This window comes from Rissa tridactyla, chromosome 3 (assembly GCF_028500815.1).
Source record: "Rissa tridactyla isolate bRisTri1 chromosome 3, bRisTri1.patW.cur.20221130, whole genome shotgun sequence".
In the NCBI taxonomy this organism is placed as follows: Eukaryota; Metazoa; Chordata; class Aves; order Charadriiformes; family Laridae; genus Rissa; species Rissa tridactyla.
The window spans coordinates 33225658-33247795 of NC_071468.1; the positions used below are offsets into that span (position 1 = coordinate 33225658).

A 22138-nucleotide genomic window follows, 5' to 3' on the forward strand; every position below is an offset into this window, starting at 1 on the left:
TACAATTTTTTTCATAAAATCAAATGCCATTTATTTGCAGTATTTATCATCTGTAAGTTGAATGCATGCTTTATAAAGGGAGTGCATAACACCCCTTGATAGTTCTGAGTTATGTCTGACTGTTGTATAAACTTTATTCTTCATAATGGAGACTTTCTGACCCTGTATCTTACTAAGAAGAACTTGTACCCATTGTACTTTTTAAGCAACTCAGTTTTAAACCTCTCCTACTCATTAACAAAGGATTTGGCTTAAACTGAAAACCAAACTGTTGAGCCTGAATTAAATCTGAACTCCTCTGGCATTCTTTTAAAAATAGAAATGAAAATCGTATGCTTCTGTAGATTATTTTTTTTGTCTTAATAATATTTGAAAATCAGTCTTTTATCCATATCCTGAAAATGGTATTTCTGTTGTTGGGTTGAGGTTAATCATGCTAACAAATTTGAACATTGAACAGGGATGGTACTATCAGGTCAGCTTTCTGCCTTTTTATGTTCCAGCCCCAAATTTTCTTTTATTGACTCAGTAATTGGCACAGACTACATTAGTGTGGCACCAGTGAGACAACCTAAAATCAGGTTATAATGTTTGGTCTGCAATATTCTTGAAGCACTCTTGCAACATCTGTGACTAACAGTTCACCACCTTAATAGATTCCTAAATTAAATACTGTATGTTAGTCTTTCATACTTTATAGTAAAAAATGTATTACCAGTAAGCCTAGAGTTAAAAGAAATAATCATATGTATGTTTAGAATATTTTGATTTTTAAAGAAAAAATACCCATTCAAAGTTTAGGAAGTCATGTTTAAATTTAAATGTCAAAAGAAATGCAAATGTTTGGAGGAAATTTAACATCCAGTGAAAATGTGTCATCAGTTTCAACAGTCTTATTTCTAGAAAGTGCATGCAATTGAGAATGATTCATTTTTTCCTTGAAAACATTCTTCTCTTGGAAACTTATTTTGCACATGGAATCAGTGTACTTATATCCATCTAAAAATATTATTGGATTCCTGATATATTTGAGCCATTATAAGGTGATGCATCATTGAAATGATCAATCATAAAGTATCTAAGAACTTGCTTGTTCATGTTTTAGACTTAGGGATTTGCATACTTTCTCTGCTTTGTAGAATTTGGCTTTGAGAGGCTAATGATTTGTATAATATGGTTTTATACAGACATTTTTTTCCAAAAGCACAGGCTCCAATAATGAGCTCTTAGAATTTAAAAATCTAGTACAGTTCTCAAGTCACTTTCTCATTCATTGCTATTCATTAATGCAATTTAATTTCATTATGTTGATTTGTACTATTTGTTTGTTGTTAGCAGCAGATACATCCTACAATTATAGTATGCTATAATTCTAATGAGTGGAATGTTACATGAAAAAAAAACCCTTAAGATTAAAATACTAAGATTTTTTTTAATTTCTTTTTCTAAAGGGAAGGTAAAATAAAGTAATTTCTGGTGTGTAGTTGTCTTTTCTCTAACAAAGACATCAGTTCTATTTTAAATGTGTTTTCATTACTAACAGGCAAAACTAAAGAGTCAGAAAGCTCTTTTTATTCCAATGGCAAATTATTTTTCTCTTTTGCAAACAATCTTTTGAACTCTTTCTGTACAGCCATGTCTTCTAACACATAGAATTTACTGTGTTTGGAAGACTTTTCTTGTTTTTATAAATGGGAAAGGAAAAAAAGTGCTTGGTATATTTAAGGCGTTTGGACTGTTTTTAAAAAAGAGAAAACCAAAGTATAGTATTTCCCTAAACTCAGCCTTCTAATGCAAAAATCGTAAACTAGCTATTAATTTGTAGGTGATGCTTGGTTTATGCCTTGCTGTTTGTAGATGATTGTCCAGCTGCAAAAGGAGATCCAGGAGTTGAAGGATGAGCTGGAGCTGGTGACTGGCAAGCAAAGAACGTCAGCGCTTTCACAAGAGGAGCTGCTTCAGTAATGGCTTACATTGTTTTCATTTTCTTCTTTTGTGGCTAAACTTTTCATCAGTTTCTTTGTTGGCATAAATATTTAAATCCATCTCAGAGTTTTAAACTTCTCTGGGTGAATAATAAAGTGAAGTTAGTTGCCAGGTTAGAATGTCAGTTTTCCGTGAAAAGCTGTATGAGACTGCTGGCTGTGTTTTTGCAGCTTCAGCTTTGAGGAAGTGAAGTAAAGTAAACGCAAAGGATGGGAATGCCTGTCAGATGCCAGGCAAAAAGAAGTGTTGTGTAATAGCACAGAATAAAAAAACAGTCCCTCTCAAAACTGGATATACAATTTGAGTAGAATTCAAGAAATACTCTTTGTGCTGAGAAGTATCCTGCTGCAGTGTTAGTTTGACATAGGCCAAGAGAAATCTTGCATTTCTGATACACAATTAATCAATGTCTTAAAATCCAAATATTCAATTTTTTTATCGAGCATGCTATTGAAAATGCATGATTAATTCACATAAGTGTTGTAACGTCTCACAGCTTTTTGTAACACATCAGTACAGCATGTAAGAACTTTCTGTGTATAATGTCGAATTTACTTAGGTCTAAATAACCAAATTCAACTCCCAGTTTTGAAAAATTAATTGATTCTGTAGGATGGACCTATTTAATCTGTATGCCTCATCTGTATGAAGGAAGCAGTAACTACCTAGGGACTTTGTTTGGTTAGTATATTAATGGCAACTAAGTTGAAGCTGTGAGAATTTTTAGTCTTATTTTAATTTCTCTTGGAACTGGTCCAGAAGAAAACTACCAGTGCTAACATTTTCCCCTGGCATCCAGGAGTTTCTGGAGGCATGAGGACAAGCTGCTATCTCGAACCTTGAGTTTATCATGTAGATTGCTCTCATTCTTAAATCCTGGTTTCGATTGTTTTGTTCTGTTTTAGTTCAGAAACTAAACGGCATCCATATCAAGTATGAGCACCTAGATAGCATTATGTATATACGTCTTTTGCATAGTTATCTGAGTAATTTTCAACATAGGCAGTTACCAGTGTAATCTTCTAACCATAAATGGCCCCTCATTTCTTACTGGATTAATATATATTTATCATTCTGCCCAAAAGTATGGGAGTGAAATTCACCAAGAACATTACAGGATAGCACTGGATGTGACAAAATCAAGCCATAGAAAGAAAATTAAAGAAACAAGAACAGAGAATTATCTCTCTTTTTCTTTACGTGCAAAATTAAATGTCCTTATTAGCTAGTTTCTTTTTTACCCTGAAAGAACTAGTCGTTCAGAAGATAAGTGACTCTCAGTGACTTTATTCATATATACTTAAATAATCTATGTATTCATTTAAAGACATACTTTTCGAACGTTGTTGTAAAAATCTGTCATATTAATTTTCGACTGTGGTCTTGTTTGTTGTTCAGTTTGTATAGAGAAACTGGATTTTCGGAAATAATTTGGGTTTTTTAGGCCACGTTCATGAATCTTACTTTCTAAGATTTCCTATCTGACTTTTTGCCATGAAAATGGCAGTCTTACAAATGGGAATGATCTCACAGTTGATGGAAGTTTTGAATATGAATATGCAAAGGAAAACTAGAAGCGTACTGCATCTGCATACGGTTGCACTATAGTGTACATCTGGGAGGCCTTGTTTCGGAAATGTGTGATTAAAAAGAATATCAATCATATGTTTTTCTTTTTATCTATATAGCACAATATATAGTGTATTGTGTTGTCAGAAAAGGTTGCTTCAGAGATCACAGTAAGGAATTTTGCATTCCAGAAAGGTGCAGGGAAGAGACTTAATGAGTTTCTATCTGTAATTAGACACAGAAGGAGAAATAACTTTCAAGGACCTCAGCCCTATTAGGACAACACAAAATTGTAAGATTTTCAAATTTATCATTTATTTATGTTTACTCAGGCTCATGTAACACCAGTGTTCATTGTTTCAGAAATAAGTTCTTTCTTGAAACAAATGTTCTGCAGTTAAAATATAGAACAAAGCTTAAGTACTGCTGACTGAGATATAATACTGTTCCTGAGGATCAATAATAAACAAGAATGTCAAACAATGAACCTCATCAGTCATAAATGCCATATAATGGCCGTGTTCAAATATCATTATTTTTAATGTAGACTTAAAATAGAAAAAATAATTGGATATACAGCGGGGTTTTTATGGGTAGCATAGTTTCAAGCAAAGAGCAGAAGATACTGCTAGAGAGTAACTGTCATATAGATGAGTCAGACTGCCTTATTAATACTATATGCTGTAGTTGAATGGAATGTTGAAAGATAAGTCAATCTGTTTTTTGAACAGTTCAGGTGGGGGAAAATATCAAATATCAGGTTTTATGAGTTTTGCATTTGTATGTGTTCTTGCAAGCAGAGTTTTCCCAGGTAAACAACTGATGTGGACTGAACACCCAAATGGAAGTATAATGAAATAGTATAAAAAGCCACTATTTCAATGAAAATGTCTTTCTGTGCTTTTGCACACGTACACATTTTGAGTTCGCTTTTGTATGGTGATAATATTTGTGACCATGCTGGTTTACATCTCTCTGAGACTCCTGTCTGTAAACGTCCTGAGCATTTATGAAAATCAACAGATAGCATCTAAGTGTTCCGTCTCCAGTTAAGAGTCTACCAATGCATAACACAGCAAATCTTTGTGACAATTCTGTTTATTGAGACTGGCCATCTGAGTTGGAAACTACTCGTTATCTGGAGAGTTTGTTAACATTGAAGAATAAATATGCAAGTAGTCCAAACAGAAGTATTGACCTGGATGAGGGCTGATAAAATAGTATTTACTATTACTGGAAAATGTCTATGTTGTGGTTTGCATATAGTTTTGCATCTGTAATGAAACCTAAATAGTTTTAATTATCAGGAGACATATGGATCAGATTGTTATGAAAGACAGAAGAGGAAAAGAAACATAGTATAGGTGATAATGCAATATACTGTGTTCCACTTTTTTTGGAGTCACTCCCCAAGAATTGTTCTTAGGATGATGGTTCTTAGTGATAAATAGGGGATTACAGACAGAATAATCTCTTTGTTTTTGACTGATGCTTTTTTTAATTAGGGTCACTATGGATTTAAAATAGTATTTAGTCATTTCTGCTTGGTTAGGATATCTTCTGTTTAAACTTAAACTGTATATTTATATGTGTGTATACATATATATGATGTGTATATCTCTAAAATAATCCAAGTTTATGTAGTTCTTTTCAAAATTCTTAAACTTTAACAAAAGTCTCATTTTATTACAAATAAGGTCATTAACTAGTAAGGAGAAGTGTTACTAAAGATAATCTTATCAAAAATCAATGCATTTTAATTCTTATTCTGATTCATCACACACATTTCAAGGGAGGTGAGAGCAAAGTTCGTCTTCTGAAAACATTCTATGCATTTCGTCTTCTGAAAAAATTCTTGTATTTGTTCTTTGATTCTGAACACAGATGATCAAAGATACAAAACATGTGAATGACGAACTCCATGCACTAAGCACACGTTCATTTTGTTGTCTCTGCACAAGTCTTTATCTCACGCACTTTTCAGTAGAAGATGGATGCCAAAATGAAACGGAGTCCAGTGGTATATGTGTAGATCCAATAATATTTTTTTAATTCTAATACAGTGGTTTGCTCTCTACATCTGTTGCAGGAAATAAGTGTTAGTGATTGCCCTGGAAATAAGTATTAATAATATGTTAAAATGATATTTTGTATGTTTCTTGACTCAGTCAAGAAATGCCAAAACATTTCTTACAGTAATGAGCTTCAATCCACTTTTTTACTTTCAGGGCATTCCAAAAGAAACCAGTGGGCTACTCAATCTGTAGATCATTCTTCATTGTTTTTTTCACACTTAAATCAAAGAAGTGTCTTCAGGGATTATTTTTTTTTCTTATCCATTTAATGGAAGGAAAAAAACATCTGTCAAATAGGCTTTCTTCATAGCCACTACAATCTCACATTGCCATTCACTAAACTTAAAACAAAATGGAAAACAAATGTTCTTGACTTTTCTTGTGAAGGCTAAATTATAATACAACACAACCTATCAGTCCTGTGAATAAAGCCACAGTTGTCTGGAATTCTTACTTCAGAATTCTGTGGTAAATGGAAAACTTTTACATTACTGTGTCGTAATTTTGATTTTATTCTTTTATTCTTATAAATGTTAAACACACATGAATTCTGCCACTATCATTTTGTTTATTTGAAAAGAGCAGCATAAAAAATTCAGCTAGACTACACAATGGTTCAGAATGTAGTTCATAAAATGCTTCCAAAATCTGAATTGCTTGCTTTGGATCTTGCCATCTACTTCCTCAACTGTAAAGGGCTGATCTCTAAGTATGTCTTTGAGCTGGAGAATTAGTTCCTTGTTTAGGGGGCAGGGAAAAAAAGGAACACTTTGGACTATTTTTAAAAAATATAGAAAATAACAACATACATCCCCAATAGAAGGAAACTGAAACTATAGTCTCACAGGCTTTTCTGTTATGCTTTAGAACAGAATTAAAAGGCATTTCTTTTTTTTTTTTTTTGTCTTTCTGTGAGAAGCATGCCAAAAGTAAAAGGGAGAGTCCTTTTTGTTTGAATCATTTGGGATTTTATTTTTTTTGTTATAAATGAGCTCACTAGCAATTTACAATGTGTGCCCAGAAAGTCAGGGTTTCAAATCAAGGTCCTGTGTTCCAGAGCACCCACGCTTCCAAAGCCTTTGCCAGTTGGAATTCTCTAGGACCGGAAGTACTGGCTTAGCACTTTAATTTATTAATAACTTTACCTTATTTCTTCCAGATACATATGTTATTACAGACGCTTCTATTTTTTACTTCAACAGTCATATATTGTTCATCTTATTCAAGTCCTGGATTTCTCATTACTTCTTTCTGCCTTTCGTTTTTCTGTTTCAACATTGTGACATCTGTATGCTATCATGGTATTAACAATATTGCACTGTTGTACAATATAGAGCTTTAACAGTTACTCATACTTAAGCTGTTGAACAAATGGTTTCATTTACAAAGCAGAGCAAATGTTCTTATTTGCTGATGTCAGTGTTCAATTTCAGTTGCAAGGTGGAAGAAATAGAAGCATATTACCTTGCCTTATGTCAACACAGCTTTGCAGGCAGTGGATTTGTGTAGAAGTGAGCAGGCTGACTGACATAAGCTGTGTAGGCGATATTCAAGAGAAAAGAAGCTACCTTAACTATAAAGTAGTCTTCAGATGTGTCACAACAACTTCTGGCTCAGATGCCTGATTTAGAATGCTGTTAAATCAATGTATTTCTCTAGAGGGCATTTTTTCACTTACATGTTATAAAATCTTTAGTGACAGCGCAGGAAGTTCAGATTCCTAATGCAGGTACCTAAGCTGGATGGTTATATTAAGTGTAAATACTTTTATTTGATCTTGCTATTTTGTTCCAAGATCACTGAAAGTAGAAAATAACTCTTATATTCTTTAACCTGGTCACATTTTACATTGAAACTATTAAGAGATAATTTAGAGTGCTCCTCAAAGATTCGCAAGTTTGTTTTACCATGCAAAAAAAAGGAGACTACTTCGTATGTCCTGTTTTCTAATATTCAAAAGTCACATGGTTTCAAGAAAGGTGATGCAATATAGCATAACTTATATTAGTGAGGTATATGGAGAAAAGATAGCATAGCTGAATTTGATTATTTAGGTGTTTGAAAAAAATCTTGGAGCCAATTTCCAAATATGTATGTTCAAATGTGTCTGATCATAGCAGCTTTTTTGAATCCCACTGAAATTCATTGAATGCTTGGTCAGCTGAGTTGCTTCTGAACATACCACTAAATACCTGTTTGCATCTTTTGGCACTGTAAATACTTTTTGAAAATTTCTTCTTAGCTTTTACATCTTTAAAATTAATAACCTGTACATGACATTCCACACAATTTTTTTCAAAACTACCTCTCTCTTCTATACTGTAGGAAAGTCTCGGTGTTCATCCGTATGAGTCCTTTTGACTTCCTTGAGTAGTTTTTATGCTTGTCCTGTGTTCTTTCTTTTTATTTCAAGTTCTTGCTACCTTCTCCTTGGAGATATTTGTATTTTTTCAAATTTTGATAAACTGACACTTAGCTTTCTCTTGCTACTTTTAGATATACTCTAGTGATTAGAATAGGACTACTGTTATGGCCACAAATATTAGCTGGCAGGGAGTAACATTTCTTTATGTATATGCTTTTTGTTTGGTATTATACAGTGCTGTTAAAGAAGGAAATCATCTACTTGGCAAGCTACTTGATATGTTTCTTTTCTGAAAAAAATTTGCATGTGTAGTATTAGTGTAGGCATTTTTTTTTCCCTGTATAAGCTAGCCTTAGGCATTTTATATTCCATGACAAATCTTTCCTTGACTTACCGTTACAAAGATTTAGATCTGTGTACATTTCATCATTGGAATGAATGTTTTTCAACTGTGTAGAAGCTCTTTACATCTGTTTGCCACACTGTAGCCACCTAGTTCAGAAGAATCTTCTCTCTTAAGGAGGTAGCAAAAATGACTTTGCTCATATGTCTAACGAAAAAAAAGGATGATTATATCTGTAATGAGAGGTGTATGCTTCTCTACTGTGCAATGCAAGTGTTTAACGGTAATCATTCACCTGTGTGTATGATGCTGTTTGTTTGATTGCTTTACAAAATTAGGACCCCTGTTTTCAAAATTTTTACCCTTAGATAACTGAATTAGATACAACTGGGAAAAAAATCCAAATGTTCCATGCCCGCTTGAATTTAGGTAGTCTCTTTGGATGCTAGCCTGTTGGCTATGGGAAGAGCAGGATATAAATACTAATTGTTGCCTATAGTATTAACAAAATGCACATGATATTCAAAGATCTATTTGTTTCTACTCATTATCAATAGGGAAGATTGTGCTTTAGCTCTACTATCAGTTATTTTATAAGCACTTGGCCCCCCTGCTGAAAATATTAGATAATTAGGAATAGAAAGTTAGGAAAGACCATTTGGTCTAACAAACATGTTCATATTGGACCAATAGATACCAGCCAACATTAAATATTTATGAAAATGGGTTTATCTCTGTACATGTAAATCATTGGCCATATTGCACGTTCTCTGTTTTCATCTGTTCTTTTTACACTTCTAAATATGCAAACTTAATTTTTACTATGTCTGTGGCTCTTTGGTTTTGGGTTGCTTCTGTTTTGTTTTGTGAGATACCGTGACTTCCTCTTCAGGAACATTGCTGTATTGATAACATTATTCAAGTCTTACTCACAAGCTTTATTTTTACCATTTAAGAGTATTGTTATCTATGCAGGCTTAAGAAAGACTTGGAGGTTGAAAGGTCATAATATTTACTTGTGGAAGTATCATAGGATTCACTTCACTATACTGACTCAAAGGCCAGAAGTTTTCCAAACTTTAATATTTAATAGAAAGCTCCAAAATAATATTTAAGAGCTTCAGATTACAGCAGTGGTAAGATTTTGAAAATCTGAAGTATTTGTTTTCAAGAATAATTTAGGTTTGTAGTACTTTGTTTTCAGCTGATTACCAATGGTATTTCTGAGGCTTTCCAACTCATTATCTGAGGGTTTTAAGGAGTTTAAGTTAACATCTTGCAGGATCAGTCCCTATATGTAATGTCATTGGATTAAAAATTCTGGACTCGTGCATGATTTCTGGAGTATCTACATAGTTCATGTAATCTAATATTCTGTGAATCTCTTAGATAACTTTGTATAATTGCCTGTTTCATGGGTGCACAAATTGAGGTACAAAGAAAGGTAGTTAAATGTCCGTGAACTTAAATAAATCAATATTAGAGTTTACATTTCCATATTCTCATACAGTTTTCTATTGCCTGGCTATATGAAGCACTCTGGTCATTTCTGGACTATTCTTTGTCTTTGAATAATCTACTATGAAACCAAGAAATTGAAAATACTAGAAAATTACCCACAAAGTTGTTTGTTGGGTTTTTTTAAATACATAATTTGGGAGGAAGGCTGCAATAAAATAAAGTTTTGCATATTTTATCAAAGTTAATGCAGACCTACTTCTGTTTCACTTCACCTCATCAAGATTTTTTGTTTTGGGTTTTTTTGTATGATTATTTCATAGTGGCTAGCTGGAGGAATATCTGACAGAAGTGTCATTTCAGTTTCCATCTGTCTGACTGACTACGCCATTGAAAATAACTCCTGAGAAGCAATTGGTGCCTCAGAGCCCAGCCTTTGGTTTCAGAACTGTTCCCTAAAAAAAACCCCCAAAAAACCCCAAAAAAACAAAACAAAACAAACAAAAAAAAACCCAGAAAAAACAAGTAGAAGTTCTGCCTCTTGTTGCAGCAATTACTTTAATTTCACCCATAATTTTGTTTCTTAAAGCACAGTTGCTAGTATAATTCAATATCATTATTTACAGACTGGCTTAGAATGCATTTTCAGTTTGCAGGATGAAACTGAACCTCACAGCGAATTTGTAGTGTGCAGCTTTACTGTTGCTTGACTTCCTCGTTCATACACATGTAGACACTTCAGTACGAAGTGTATTATGTTTAGACTTTTTCATTTAATTGCAATCAGTAGCAGAAAGGGGATCTTTGTCTTTATCGTCATGTAATAGATATTTTCAGTTGTTACAGCACTGTAAAGATATTTAAAGTGGAAAAAAAAGTGTAAAAATGTTCCAGAGTGTAGAAACAGAAGACACTCAAGGACTTGTTGTTCTTCCTTCCCTGCTCTAAGACTGCGCCAGATCAGTGCAGCCTATTCCACAGCTATGTTAATAAAACTGTTCTTAAAAATATCTACTGAGGGAATTGTATAAAGGCTTAGGTAACTGGTTCCACTATTTAGTTACCTTAATTGTTATTATTTCACCCAGGAGTTAACCCCCTTTTGTTAAATTAGAGGTTAAGCAGTTATTTCTGGGTACAGAATACAGCATTATCCTCTATATATGTCAATTACATGTTAGGCGATTGCTGTCATGTCCACTACCGATCAGTAATATATTACAGCTCTTCTCAGGGCAAGCTCAAATGTGTTCTGTGTACTATATCTTCTTTGTCGTGCCATTAGCAACAATATCTGGAAATACCTTCCCTTTTTTCTCCTGTCCTCCATAGCATTATTGATAAAATTTGTTGCTTAGAATCTCCATGGTCTCTCATACTGATGCACGCTTGAGATATTTTATGTGGTTAGCTCTTTTTAAATATACTGGCAATTTTGCTTCAACTATCATGCATTTTTAGATATATATAAAAGATGTGGAGATGTGGAGTTGTGGGGTTTTTTTAATAACATAGACATCATTATTAAACTTAAGGGTAATTTTCAAAATTAATATGTAAAGAAAATATTGATGTGGAGTATGTTACCAATAGGAAAGCTGTTGCAAAAGTTTGGGTATGCGAACTTCTTTAATTGAAGCAACCTCTCCGATTACCTCAAGTGTTTCAGTAGCTTGTTTGCTTCCTATTTTTCATAAAGTTGGATTTCCATTTTGCTTGTCACAGAGTTCACAGCTGACACACAAAATTAATTGCTCTTTAAGCGAACTTAATTTTGATACATCATACACACTGTTAGCGATCAGGGGTTAAAAGGCAAGCTCTCCCAGAAATGAATCATGGCACATAAAGCAAGGTCAAAATGAGTCCTTCCAAATCTGTGTTTTGAGATCATGCATGCTATTGAGAGCTCTAAACTTTAAAAACATACTCTCAGTTGGCTAGGAGTGCTTTTCTGATGCATTTCAGCTGTGTAATTTGCATCCTGATTCATGCAAACATATGACTGATTCAGAAGTGGATTTTTTTAAAAACATGGAAGTCTTATTTAATGAACGGGTAAAACTGAAGTAGCACAGTGCTCATCTAATCATTCTGGAGTTGGGCTATCAGAAAAAATGTGTGGAATCTAAAGTAATGTGGATAGAAAGCTTTTGTGATTTATGTGTGGTCTAAATGGTAAGCAGGCTTCATTCATTAAAAAAGAATTCCTGAAGGGTGGAAAGTAACAGGAGAGAAATAAAGTTGATAATGTAAGAGCTGTCTGTGAGCTGCAGTACAGTGTGTGTTTACATTATTTGCAAAAAAACTATAAAGAGGGAAATGCTTGACCAAGATTTTGGGACTGATTCACAGTCACTAACCAGAAAGCAGTGTTAGTTTAACACGTTTCCATCCCAACTGTTTATGACTGTGTTACTGTGAGTTTTCTTTGCAGCATCAGTGTAAGAACAGACTTGTGCTTGACACAGCTTGTGTTTTCAAAGTCTGCTATCATAATTCAAACTCACCTGGATCAGCACTGTAATACCTTTCTGTTTGTCCTATGTTAATATGTATAAGACTGCTATCAAAATGAGTTTTAAATTAATCTCATATATGACGTGATACTGTTCCCTTGGCATTGACTTAGAAAATTATTTTTTGTGTGTGTGGAATTTTTTACTCATGTTTTCTGTTTTTCTTTTTTTTTCTGATGAACAAAACCCCATTCTTTGTTTACTGCTGTTTTTTCACAGAAAATGGGTCTTTGTTCGGTACTTTCATATTCTTCCTCCTTCGGGGAATTTCTGTTGGGAAAACTATTCTTCCTGCTACAGCAGGATTCTGGCAATAGGCTTCAGTACGTCCTTGCTCTTATTAGTATAAGTTAGGCCTGCTGTTCTTAGGGCAGAAGCTCCCAGTCCTATAAAGAAAGAATGGAGACTTATGAAAAATCCCCTTTTTAGGCTTCATCTGCTGTAATAACATTAAATAATAAATATTTAATGGTCTATAGTTTCCTTTACCTAACAACATACAAGGGAAAAGGAAAAAAAGAGAACCATTTTGGATCTCCAGAAGTCAGAATAGACATCTTCATCTGACACTGATTTTAAATCTTTTTTCCTGTCATGTGAAATTAGCTATGATTATCCATGCTGCAGATTTGATTAGCACGAATTTCTGCATGGAAACATTATTGAGGGCCTTAGTAAGCGAAACTAATGAAGAATGCAGCAGCTGGCTTGCTAATGTTATTAACTACAACAAACAAAAGGCTGTTAGATGATATTTGTTTCTACACAGAAACAGAGATTTTAGCATTTCTAAAATATACTTTTAGCGTTGGGGTTTTTTTATGTTAGTTTTGTACTTTCAGTGCAAGTATCTTGTGTCTAGGTACTTTTATTTCAGATTAATGCAGCCTTTTCACAGAATCACAGAATCTTCATGGTTGGAAAGGACCCTTAAGATCATCGAGTCCAACCGAACAACCTACAATCTCTGCCACTAGAGCATGCCCTGAAGTGACACATCTAGACATTTCTTAAACACCTCTAGGGACGGTGACTCAACCGCCTCCCTGGGCAGGCTGTTCCAGTGCCTGACCACTCTTTCTGATGTAACTCACCAGTATAACAAAACTCCCTCAAATTTAAAGAACTTAAATTGACCATCTTACATTAAAAGCGTACCAAATTCTGAAATAAAGATATGTGCTGCATATTTCCACTGAAGCAATTAAGTGTGACTTGTAAGCAATTCAGTAATTTTCAGTTCTGTGTTTGTCACTAACCCCATAATTAGGTTTCCATTGAATTTCAGTTAATTAAACAGTTTCCATCATTGCTTTTTCCCATCAAGGCCCGTGCACTTCAGCTTCTAAACTGAGAAGTGAGAAGACCTGGGGGCTAAGTATTTTTTGTAAAGGTCTCTCCAGTGTGAAATCGAATTCCTGGTGTTGATCTTCAGACAATAGTATAAAGACCATCTCTTTATTGTGCTTTCTGCTCCAGCGAGTGAGAGGTATCTGTTACTAGGCTTTTTGTTGTCATTTCATCACTAGGTCTTTGTGTAGATTATATTTAATTTTAATTGGGGGATTATTCTTTTTGCTACTGATGGATGTCTTACAAAGGGCTTGTAATAAGCCCATTTTGTAAGTTGATGATAAATAGAATGCCAAAAAAGGAACTTATTTCTTCTGCAGTCCTTCTCTCATATAAGAACAATAAAGTCCAGCACTGCTGTTTTGCTAGTCTTCATAAATAACATCAAGAAACAAAAAAGAAATCTCATACTGAAAGCAACAGTGTTCATAAATACTATCGAAGGTGGTTTTGTATATTTCTGGGTTGATTTATTTTTTTCTGCTTGATTCTATCTGTTTTTCATCGTAAATACCATCAGCCATGTCGTAGAGCCTATGTACATGAACACCCTTGTTTTTTCTAGATTATTTTCCTATTTACTTTTGGCAATAGGTATAGTGGGGAAATTAACATTCAACCTGGGATGTTCTGGGAGGAGAAAAGCTTGGAAACTTAGAAATTTTTAAACATGTTATGTATTCTGTGCCAAGCATGCTCATTCCTTTTGCAAGTTCGTTTTCAAAACTCTCTTCTTTGAGCAGCTAAATTTCCTAATTTCTGTTTTGAGAGGGTGTGCAAATATTAATCGTTCTCCTTAGCATAATAGCAGAAGCTGGTCATCAGTAAATGTAAGGACCGATTGCTCATGTCTTTTTGAGAAAAAAAAACTATAGTTAGCAACTTTTCCAGGAAATAGAACGTACTGACCAGGAGAGGTCTAGGTATATGGTCTTAGGGCTGAGCCACAACTGATCAAAAATGCTTTGTTTCCTATGCTTTTTTAGTTATTCTTCTACGACTGAGGTGAAAAAAAGTCCTTAAGAAAAAGGATAATGTTATTTTACCTCATGATCTCACATTACCTTTGCTGTGTCACATATGCATGCCTCTCAGAATCATAGAATCATAGAATCATTTAGGTTGGAAAAGACCTTTGGGATCATCGAGTCCAACCATCAACTCCACTCTACAAAGTTCCCCCCTACACCATATCCCCTAACACCACATCTAAACGAGTCTTAAACACATACAGGGATGGTGACCCCACCACCTCCCTGGGCAGTCTATTCCAGTGTCTGACCACTCGTTCTGTGAAGAATTTTTTCCTAATGTCCAGCCTAAACCTACCCTGCTGCAGCTTGAAACCATTCCCTCTTGTTCTATCACTAATTACCTGTGAGAAGAGACCAGCACCAACCTCTCTACAATGTCCTTTCAAGTAGTTGTAGAGAGTGATGAGGTCTCCCCTCAGCCTCCTCTTCCTCAAACTAAATAGTCCCAGCTCCCTCAATCGCTCCTCGTAAGATTTCTTCTCCAGGCCCTTCACCAGCTTCGTTGCCCTCCTCTGCACTCGCTCCAGCACCTCGATATCTCTCTCGTATTGAGGTGCCCAGAACTGGACACAATACTCAAGGTGTGGCCTCACCAGTGCTGAGTACAGGGGGACAATCACCTCCCTACTTCTGCTGGTCACACTATTTCTAATACAAGCCAGGATGCCATTGGCTTTCTTGGCCACCTGGGCACACTGCTGGCTCACGTTCAGCCGCTTGTCAATTAGAACCCCCAGGTCCTTTTCTGCCAGGCAGCTCTCCAGCCACACTTCCCCAAGCCTGTAGCGATGCATGGGGTTGTTGTGGCCCAAGTGCAGGACCTGGCACTTGGCCTTATTGAAGCTCATGCTGTTAGTGTTGGCCTATTGATCCAATCTGTCCAAGTCTCTCTGTAGAGCCTCCCTATCCTCATGCAGATCAACACTCCCACTTAACTTGGTAGACAACTAAAGCAAAATTTGCTAAGGTATTCTCTGGATTTCTTGTTCTCTATGTGTTTCTTGTTCCTCTTGAACATCTAGGCCCAACTTTGTTCAAAGCTGGGCCATTTCATGTGTTTTTCTGGTTTGATTCTTGCTGACGTATATTCTTGCAACAGTCTTTGGTTGGAGGAAAACTGTTTAATATGCACTCCTCTGGTAGAGAACTAAGGATCAAAGATTAGGTGACTATCTCAGAAGATATTGTTGCTAAGGAGAAAGATATTATCCATCTCTTAAAGGTAACTGAATGAAAACTGAAAGCCATTTTGGCTTTCCTTTACTTACAAAAAGTGTTTTCTCACTCTGCCTCTTAATAAGAGGATGACTACAGCCTGTGTGTGATGTTTTGACTAGAAAGAATGTGTTGGAGTTGTAACTGTAGATGCCCTATATAAATTTATTAAATCTTTTATAGCCCTATTTTATATAATTCTGTGCTCTAGTTTTCATATATTCCATGTATTTAATTTTATTTTTGTGGATATTTATAGAGACAAATATAATAAGCTGTTTTAGTCAAGAATATAAGAAGGAAAAGCATATTCATCTTGTAGATTACTCTCTGTCTTTTTTTGCCCTCATCTTGTGATTTTTTGTTGTCTCCTTGATTTATTCTGTGAACACCTCTGGAAATTAATTGGAAGTAGCATTGGTTTTTTTTCATTTGTAAAACTGCAAATCTTGCCATTGTAAAAATTCATAGGAGAATGTTTCTACTGTTATCTATCTCAATCCTTGAGCTGATAAATCACTTGCAGGTGGGGGGAAGGTTCAGTTAACTAAGATCTGTTCATTAAGAAGAGAAACTTCAAGTTGCATCTGTATCGCATTGTCAGTTTCTTTTTTACCTTTGTTTAATACTTCAGTATACTGGATGAACTCACGGAATATCCAGAGTGCTGTTAGACTGTGTGTTTATTTTAGAAAGAGTTCTGGTAATTTTTACATGGAAACCTAAAAAAATGTGAGGGATGCAATGATTTTTGTTTGCTGGTATTCATGGGGATTTTCATTGTTGCTATTCTTTTTTTTTCGTTTTCTTTTGTTTTTGTTCATAGTGTTTAGACTAGGTTGGTCGGTTCTTGTTCTAATTCCTAAAGAGGAAATTTTAAAAATGTATCTTAAAATACACTGAAGATTCTGCTGTTTCCTAGAATTGGCAAAAAGGCTGAGTTGGTTTATAACTTCTGATTTACACATTCTGTTATTTCAGACTTGAGTCAGTCTTCTAGCGCTCAAATTTGTTTTGGCTTCTGTGTAGTTCTTGGGCTGCAATTGATACAAATTGATTGGGCTGCTGTGTTTTTTCAAGAATGCCAAACACATTAAAGGTAATGCAAGAGAGAGGAAATAGCAGCTCATATCTATAACTACAGCTTGTCTAATTTGTTACTCTTGACAGATTAACCTTGACTCTCAAATGGCAAATAATGATTTTCAAAAACAGAGCATTATTTTAGAATAATTATATATTCTTTTTCTTTCTCTAAATATTTTAACTTTCTGCAGTGCTATTCTGGTAATGGTGCAAGTTAGTGTAATTTTTTTTGATTGATTCCCATAGCCTAAACCTGTGGTAATCTGAGTATGGGTAAATCCATAGCAAACAGGTAGTCTTAGTGAGGTTAAAATATCTCCTTTCTAATTTCTGGTTCAAGATTAGAGGCCCATTTTCATAGGTGACTTCATATAGTCAGTCTAGACAGTCTAGTTATGAAAAATAGTTTTTACTTGTTTCCTTTTACTCCCTGAAATCAATAAGGTGCTTAAGATAGTGACAAATATTGACTTTCTCTGTGTCTGTATAATCACTGTCACATTCTCATTAACAGCATAAATGCGTCTCTTTTCCCAGTGCTTACAAAAATGTCTACCTCCACATACGAAGGATTAATTCTCCTGCTCGTTGTGCTTAGTGTGTCTGCAGGGAGTATGAATAACTTCTTGTACTGCTGGCCTCTGTTCTGTTGGACTCTTCATGCAGAAAAAAATCACGTAGCAATAAGTAAAATTTTGGTCTCTTTTACCTGGTAATTGTTGTAGTCTCTTAACTTGGGAAGCAAGTCAATTCCAGTAATACTTCTGTAACTAATATTTCTCTTTAAATGTCCTCTCCTTTAAGCCCTCCACATGTACAGCTCACATTGGCTTCAGGGAGTGTTCTGTAAATTCAGAAATTGTGAATTTTGCATGTATGATAAATGGTATAGACAACACATTTGTCTCTTGTTCTTTAACTGAAATAATGAAAATTGGAAAGCACAGTTCGTCTGAAATTAACTGAAGGTTGCTCTTTTCTATCCTTTTTCTCCTGTTTTGAGAATTGACACTTTGCCACAGTGACCTCTGGAGGAGATAAATAACCAAACCTATCTGTTACGTTTTTTACAATTCTCATTCCAGTCTTACAGCTCCCAATTTTCAGATATTTATCTCCTGAAAATAATGATAATTTTTTTTCTGTTTTTCGTGCATCTCATTGTTTCACCCTCCAGCAGGGAGTTGTTACTGCAATGTAGTAATGAGGAATCTCAGTAAGAGAAGTCTTCAAAAGCAGGGCAATACCCCAACCACCTGCTTTAGGGTAAACTTTAGATACTCTGATATTATAATGCCTAAAATTTTGGTACGTAGTTACAGCAAAATGATTCAGATAATCGAGTTGAGCAGCCTGGTCTAGTGGGAGATGTCTCTGCCTGTGGCAGGGGGATTGGAACTAGATGATCTTTAGGGTCCCTTCCAACTCTAACCATCCTATGATCCTATGATCCTAAGATTCCCAGTCCTGTAACTGAAGAGGATAAATGTCTATTAAGTGACATTCAGAAGACTTGCATATTATGTGAGGAGCTGAACAAAACTAGTCCAAAAGAAACACTAGGCACAGAGATGGTTCTGAACTCCTGCCCTTCTCTGGCACTTGGGCACTTGATGCAAGTACCTTGGATATCTTGGCTCATTCATTCTAGAACCTAAGTTCATCTTCTGAGGATAATCTAAATAAACATTTAAAATCATAGAATTACACTTTACGGAGCATATGGCTATCATTGTTGCCCACCATTTGCCTACTAAGGTAATGATAATAGCATTTGTCAGGAATCAGGAAGTCTCTGGGCCTTTTCTTCTTTTCCTTGAGGATGATCTGCCATCCGTCCTGGACTGCAAGACCTGGAGAGCTAATGAAAGCATGCAAGAGGAAATCTGACTCTATCCATGTAGCTGTGACATCCAACACAGAGGCATGGTGTATTTTGTAGATTTCCAGTCTGAATATTTTAGTTCGGTTTTGAAAAAGCAAGAGAATGCTTATGTGTACCAGATTTTCTTATGAAGACTGAATTACCGAAATAAGAATTGCTCTTCCCTAGAAAAGATGTTGTCAGATGTTTGTTAAATAAGAAAAATTTCCAAGAGAATAAAATAATAACTACATTTCATTAATCAGAAGAAGAGCAGTATATCTTTGAGCAATCTGTAAATACCTTCATCAAAAGATAGGTTGCTTGCTTGGTGATTGGAGCAGGTAACTTTCTGTATAAAAGCTATGCTATCTGCTGACTTGCACAAATAACAATATATATTAAAAAATCCTATGCCCAAAGCTTCTAAAAATCTAGTCTTCTGAGAGGGCAGGCTTTAGATCTTTTAAATTATGAGATGGTAGAAGAACAGAAGGTTATAAAATAGATGAGAAGATTACTTCTTAGATGCTTTGAGTTCTAGAACTATTACTTAGCATGTGCAAGTATGTTCTGATATGGAATTGTAGAATCTCCAGTATCAAATCCAGGTTTTAGTATCAGGAACAAAAGTACATTGCAATTGCATGGTCCTTGAAGGAAAATAGCCTACTAATATTGGTCAGCTTGATAAATCTTGTATTTGACACATTGCAGAGTTGTCTGCTTGTTTGTGATTATTTTTTCCTTAAAAATGCTATGTATTTTCAGGTTGGATGAGTTAATTGAAACGTTTCTCGAAGATAATGATCCTGATAGCACTCTGGATGTTGGTGCTGACATGCGCAAGATCAAGTATTGCTTCATTCATGTGAAGGTATTTCTTTTAAAAATAGATGGAAGTGCAGCTGACACTGAAAGTAACTTGAAAACATTCATGGTTGAAAAGTGTCAAAAGAAACTCAATATACTTGAGAGGCATTGGAAAAGGGTAAAACAATTGAACTGTGAAGTGCATGGAGGACTGATAGAAATTTGAAATTTAGTTGGAAAAATTCAGCAGCATTTTGTGGAAACCCCAGCAAGGATTTCAGCATGCAGTACGTTGTAGGAAAGCACTGGAAGTTATTGGAATCAGCACAGACGAGTTATTTATATATTATTTATATATGGATAGATGTATCCATCTGTATTCCCAGCACTATGGAGGCTTTATTTTGGACAAACTATGTTGAAAGAGAGAAAAATAATGAGTAAAACCACCATATCCCTGAATCTGTTATACTAACTCTCCTGATGGTGTTGTAAACCCTTCTAAATCGTTGAGCAAACAAGATACACTTAAACTAGGAAGAACAAGTGAAAATAATAGGGAGAGCAACAGAAGATAATGTATACTTTTCTGTATTTTGGGATATAGTTTTCCAATATAATAATGTATACATTCCTGATCTTAATTTATTGTCTTTAAATAATTAGGTTTTAGTTATATTGTTAATACTGAAAGCTCTGTAATACTAGAGAACACTGGAATTCATGTGTAGAAAGAGTAAAGTAAATTGTGCGCTTGGTAGTGAAGATCAGCAAATAAAACTTGTCCCATACTTGACACAATGCATATAACTTGACAGTCAACTGGTGGCATGATTTTGTTCTATCAAGAGTCTGTAAAGGCCTTACCTTTTCTACCATAGCTAGACAATCTCAGGGTAGAATAAATGCATAAAAAGAGTATGCTTTTTTGTTTCTCCTAATAGCAACTAATGAATCGTTCAAATATTTCTGATAAAAAACTATCACAACACATCTCTGAAGAAAAAGACCCTAACAAAGAAGCAGGAGAAGAAGAACTGAAAAAGCTGAAAGAACTTCTGCAACAAAGAGACAATGAAATCAGTATCCTTTGTGAGGGAAAAAAATAATATTTGGGTTTGAGCCGATCTGGCTACAATGGGTTTTGTGTGTGTGAGATAGGCATTAGCTATATGGAAGGAAATTCTCTCTACTGATCCCACTGTGTTAAAGCAATTACTCAATTCCCAACTTTTATGTGACAGGACTCCCGCTTTACACCTGCTTCTATTTCAGTTGTGACCCAAACCAAAATCCTGGATCCAAGCACCATTAGCTTTACAATGGTCCAGCCAAGATCCAAATAGCGTGCATCAGGCCACGCCTAAAATACTCTCCTCAAGAAAATTAAACCGTTTTTTAGAATGGGAAACTCTGATGCTATATAAAGACCAATTTATTACCTTACAAAGAATAGAATTTCCTGTAAGTGATATTTTTAGCCAAATGAAGTGCTACTTTGGGGACTATTGGGCTGTTTGCCATCAGAATAAATGTAAAACTTGTACGCTTTACATGCAACTTTAAAATTTAAATTAAAGCTAAAGCTTTTTGCATATAAAAATACTAAACTGCTAAGACACGCTTTGTCCATTTCAGTGCCTCATAGGAAACACGTGAGGAGCTGAACTGTCGCACGATGGGTAGGAGTTACTTTTAGCAGGTTGGCAGAACTGTGGGCAGACCACAGCATCACTAACTTTGTGGATACTTGGTGGGTAAAATTTGAATATGGCAGAGAACTGAAAAAAAAATGGTTTTGTTTTGGTTTTGTGTTTATAGGTAACCAAGATTCTTTCACAGTTCTTAGTAAAAAGCAAACTTGGGTGCATCCCTTGTGGCCAACAACTCCAGATCAATTTTTTATATCAAATGAGAATGGCATTTTACGGTGCAGAATAGCATGCTACCAGTTTGATGTGAGGTGGCAGGAAAGCTTCTCTATTTCTGCGCTCTCAAAGAAGAGAAGGTGTTCATTTTCCAAGGTGCACTTTCAAATAAATTTAGCTCTAACACTGATTTACCATTCCTTTTAAAAAATTCTTTGATTTTCCTGTCAATTTTAAGATCTGGATTCCCAGAAACATTTCTTCCTGAAGTAAATTATTTCATTAGTATGAGATTGATAAAGAGCAAAACATCTCTATCAAATGCACTAGTGCTTGATAGATATATATATGGCTTTGTTTGCAGAAGTACAAGGAAGAAACTTGTGTAAATCCATGTTAGAGTTATATAGGAAGAATATAAGAATTACGACTTTGAACACAACACTGATTTACAGAGTCTGCAGCCACTGACCGACCGTACATCATCATTAGAAAATTAATAACATGTCTAATGTGATGAAGTGGTGGGAAGTATGGGAGCTGTTTAGTAAATAAACTATGAGATCCTTCTTGCCTATGGTAGCTAGGAG

The 22138-nt window shown here is 35.1% G+C and overlaps 1 protein-coding gene across 1 annotated transcript in view; it reads left to right on the forward strand.

Moving 5' to 3' along the window:
• KIF6 (kinesin family member 6) overlaps positions 1-22138 on the forward strand; it is a 171792-nt gene that overhangs the window by 52668 nt on the left and 96986 nt on the right. Inside the window, exons 10-12 of the mRNA XM_054195458.1 lie at positions 1858-1961; positions 19639-19744; positions 20625-20763. Coding sequence (XP_054051433.1) covers positions 1858-1961; positions 19639-19744; positions 20625-20763 — 349 coding nt within the window. The remainder of the gene's footprint in view (positions 1-1857; positions 1962-19638; positions 19745-20624; positions 20764-22138) is intronic.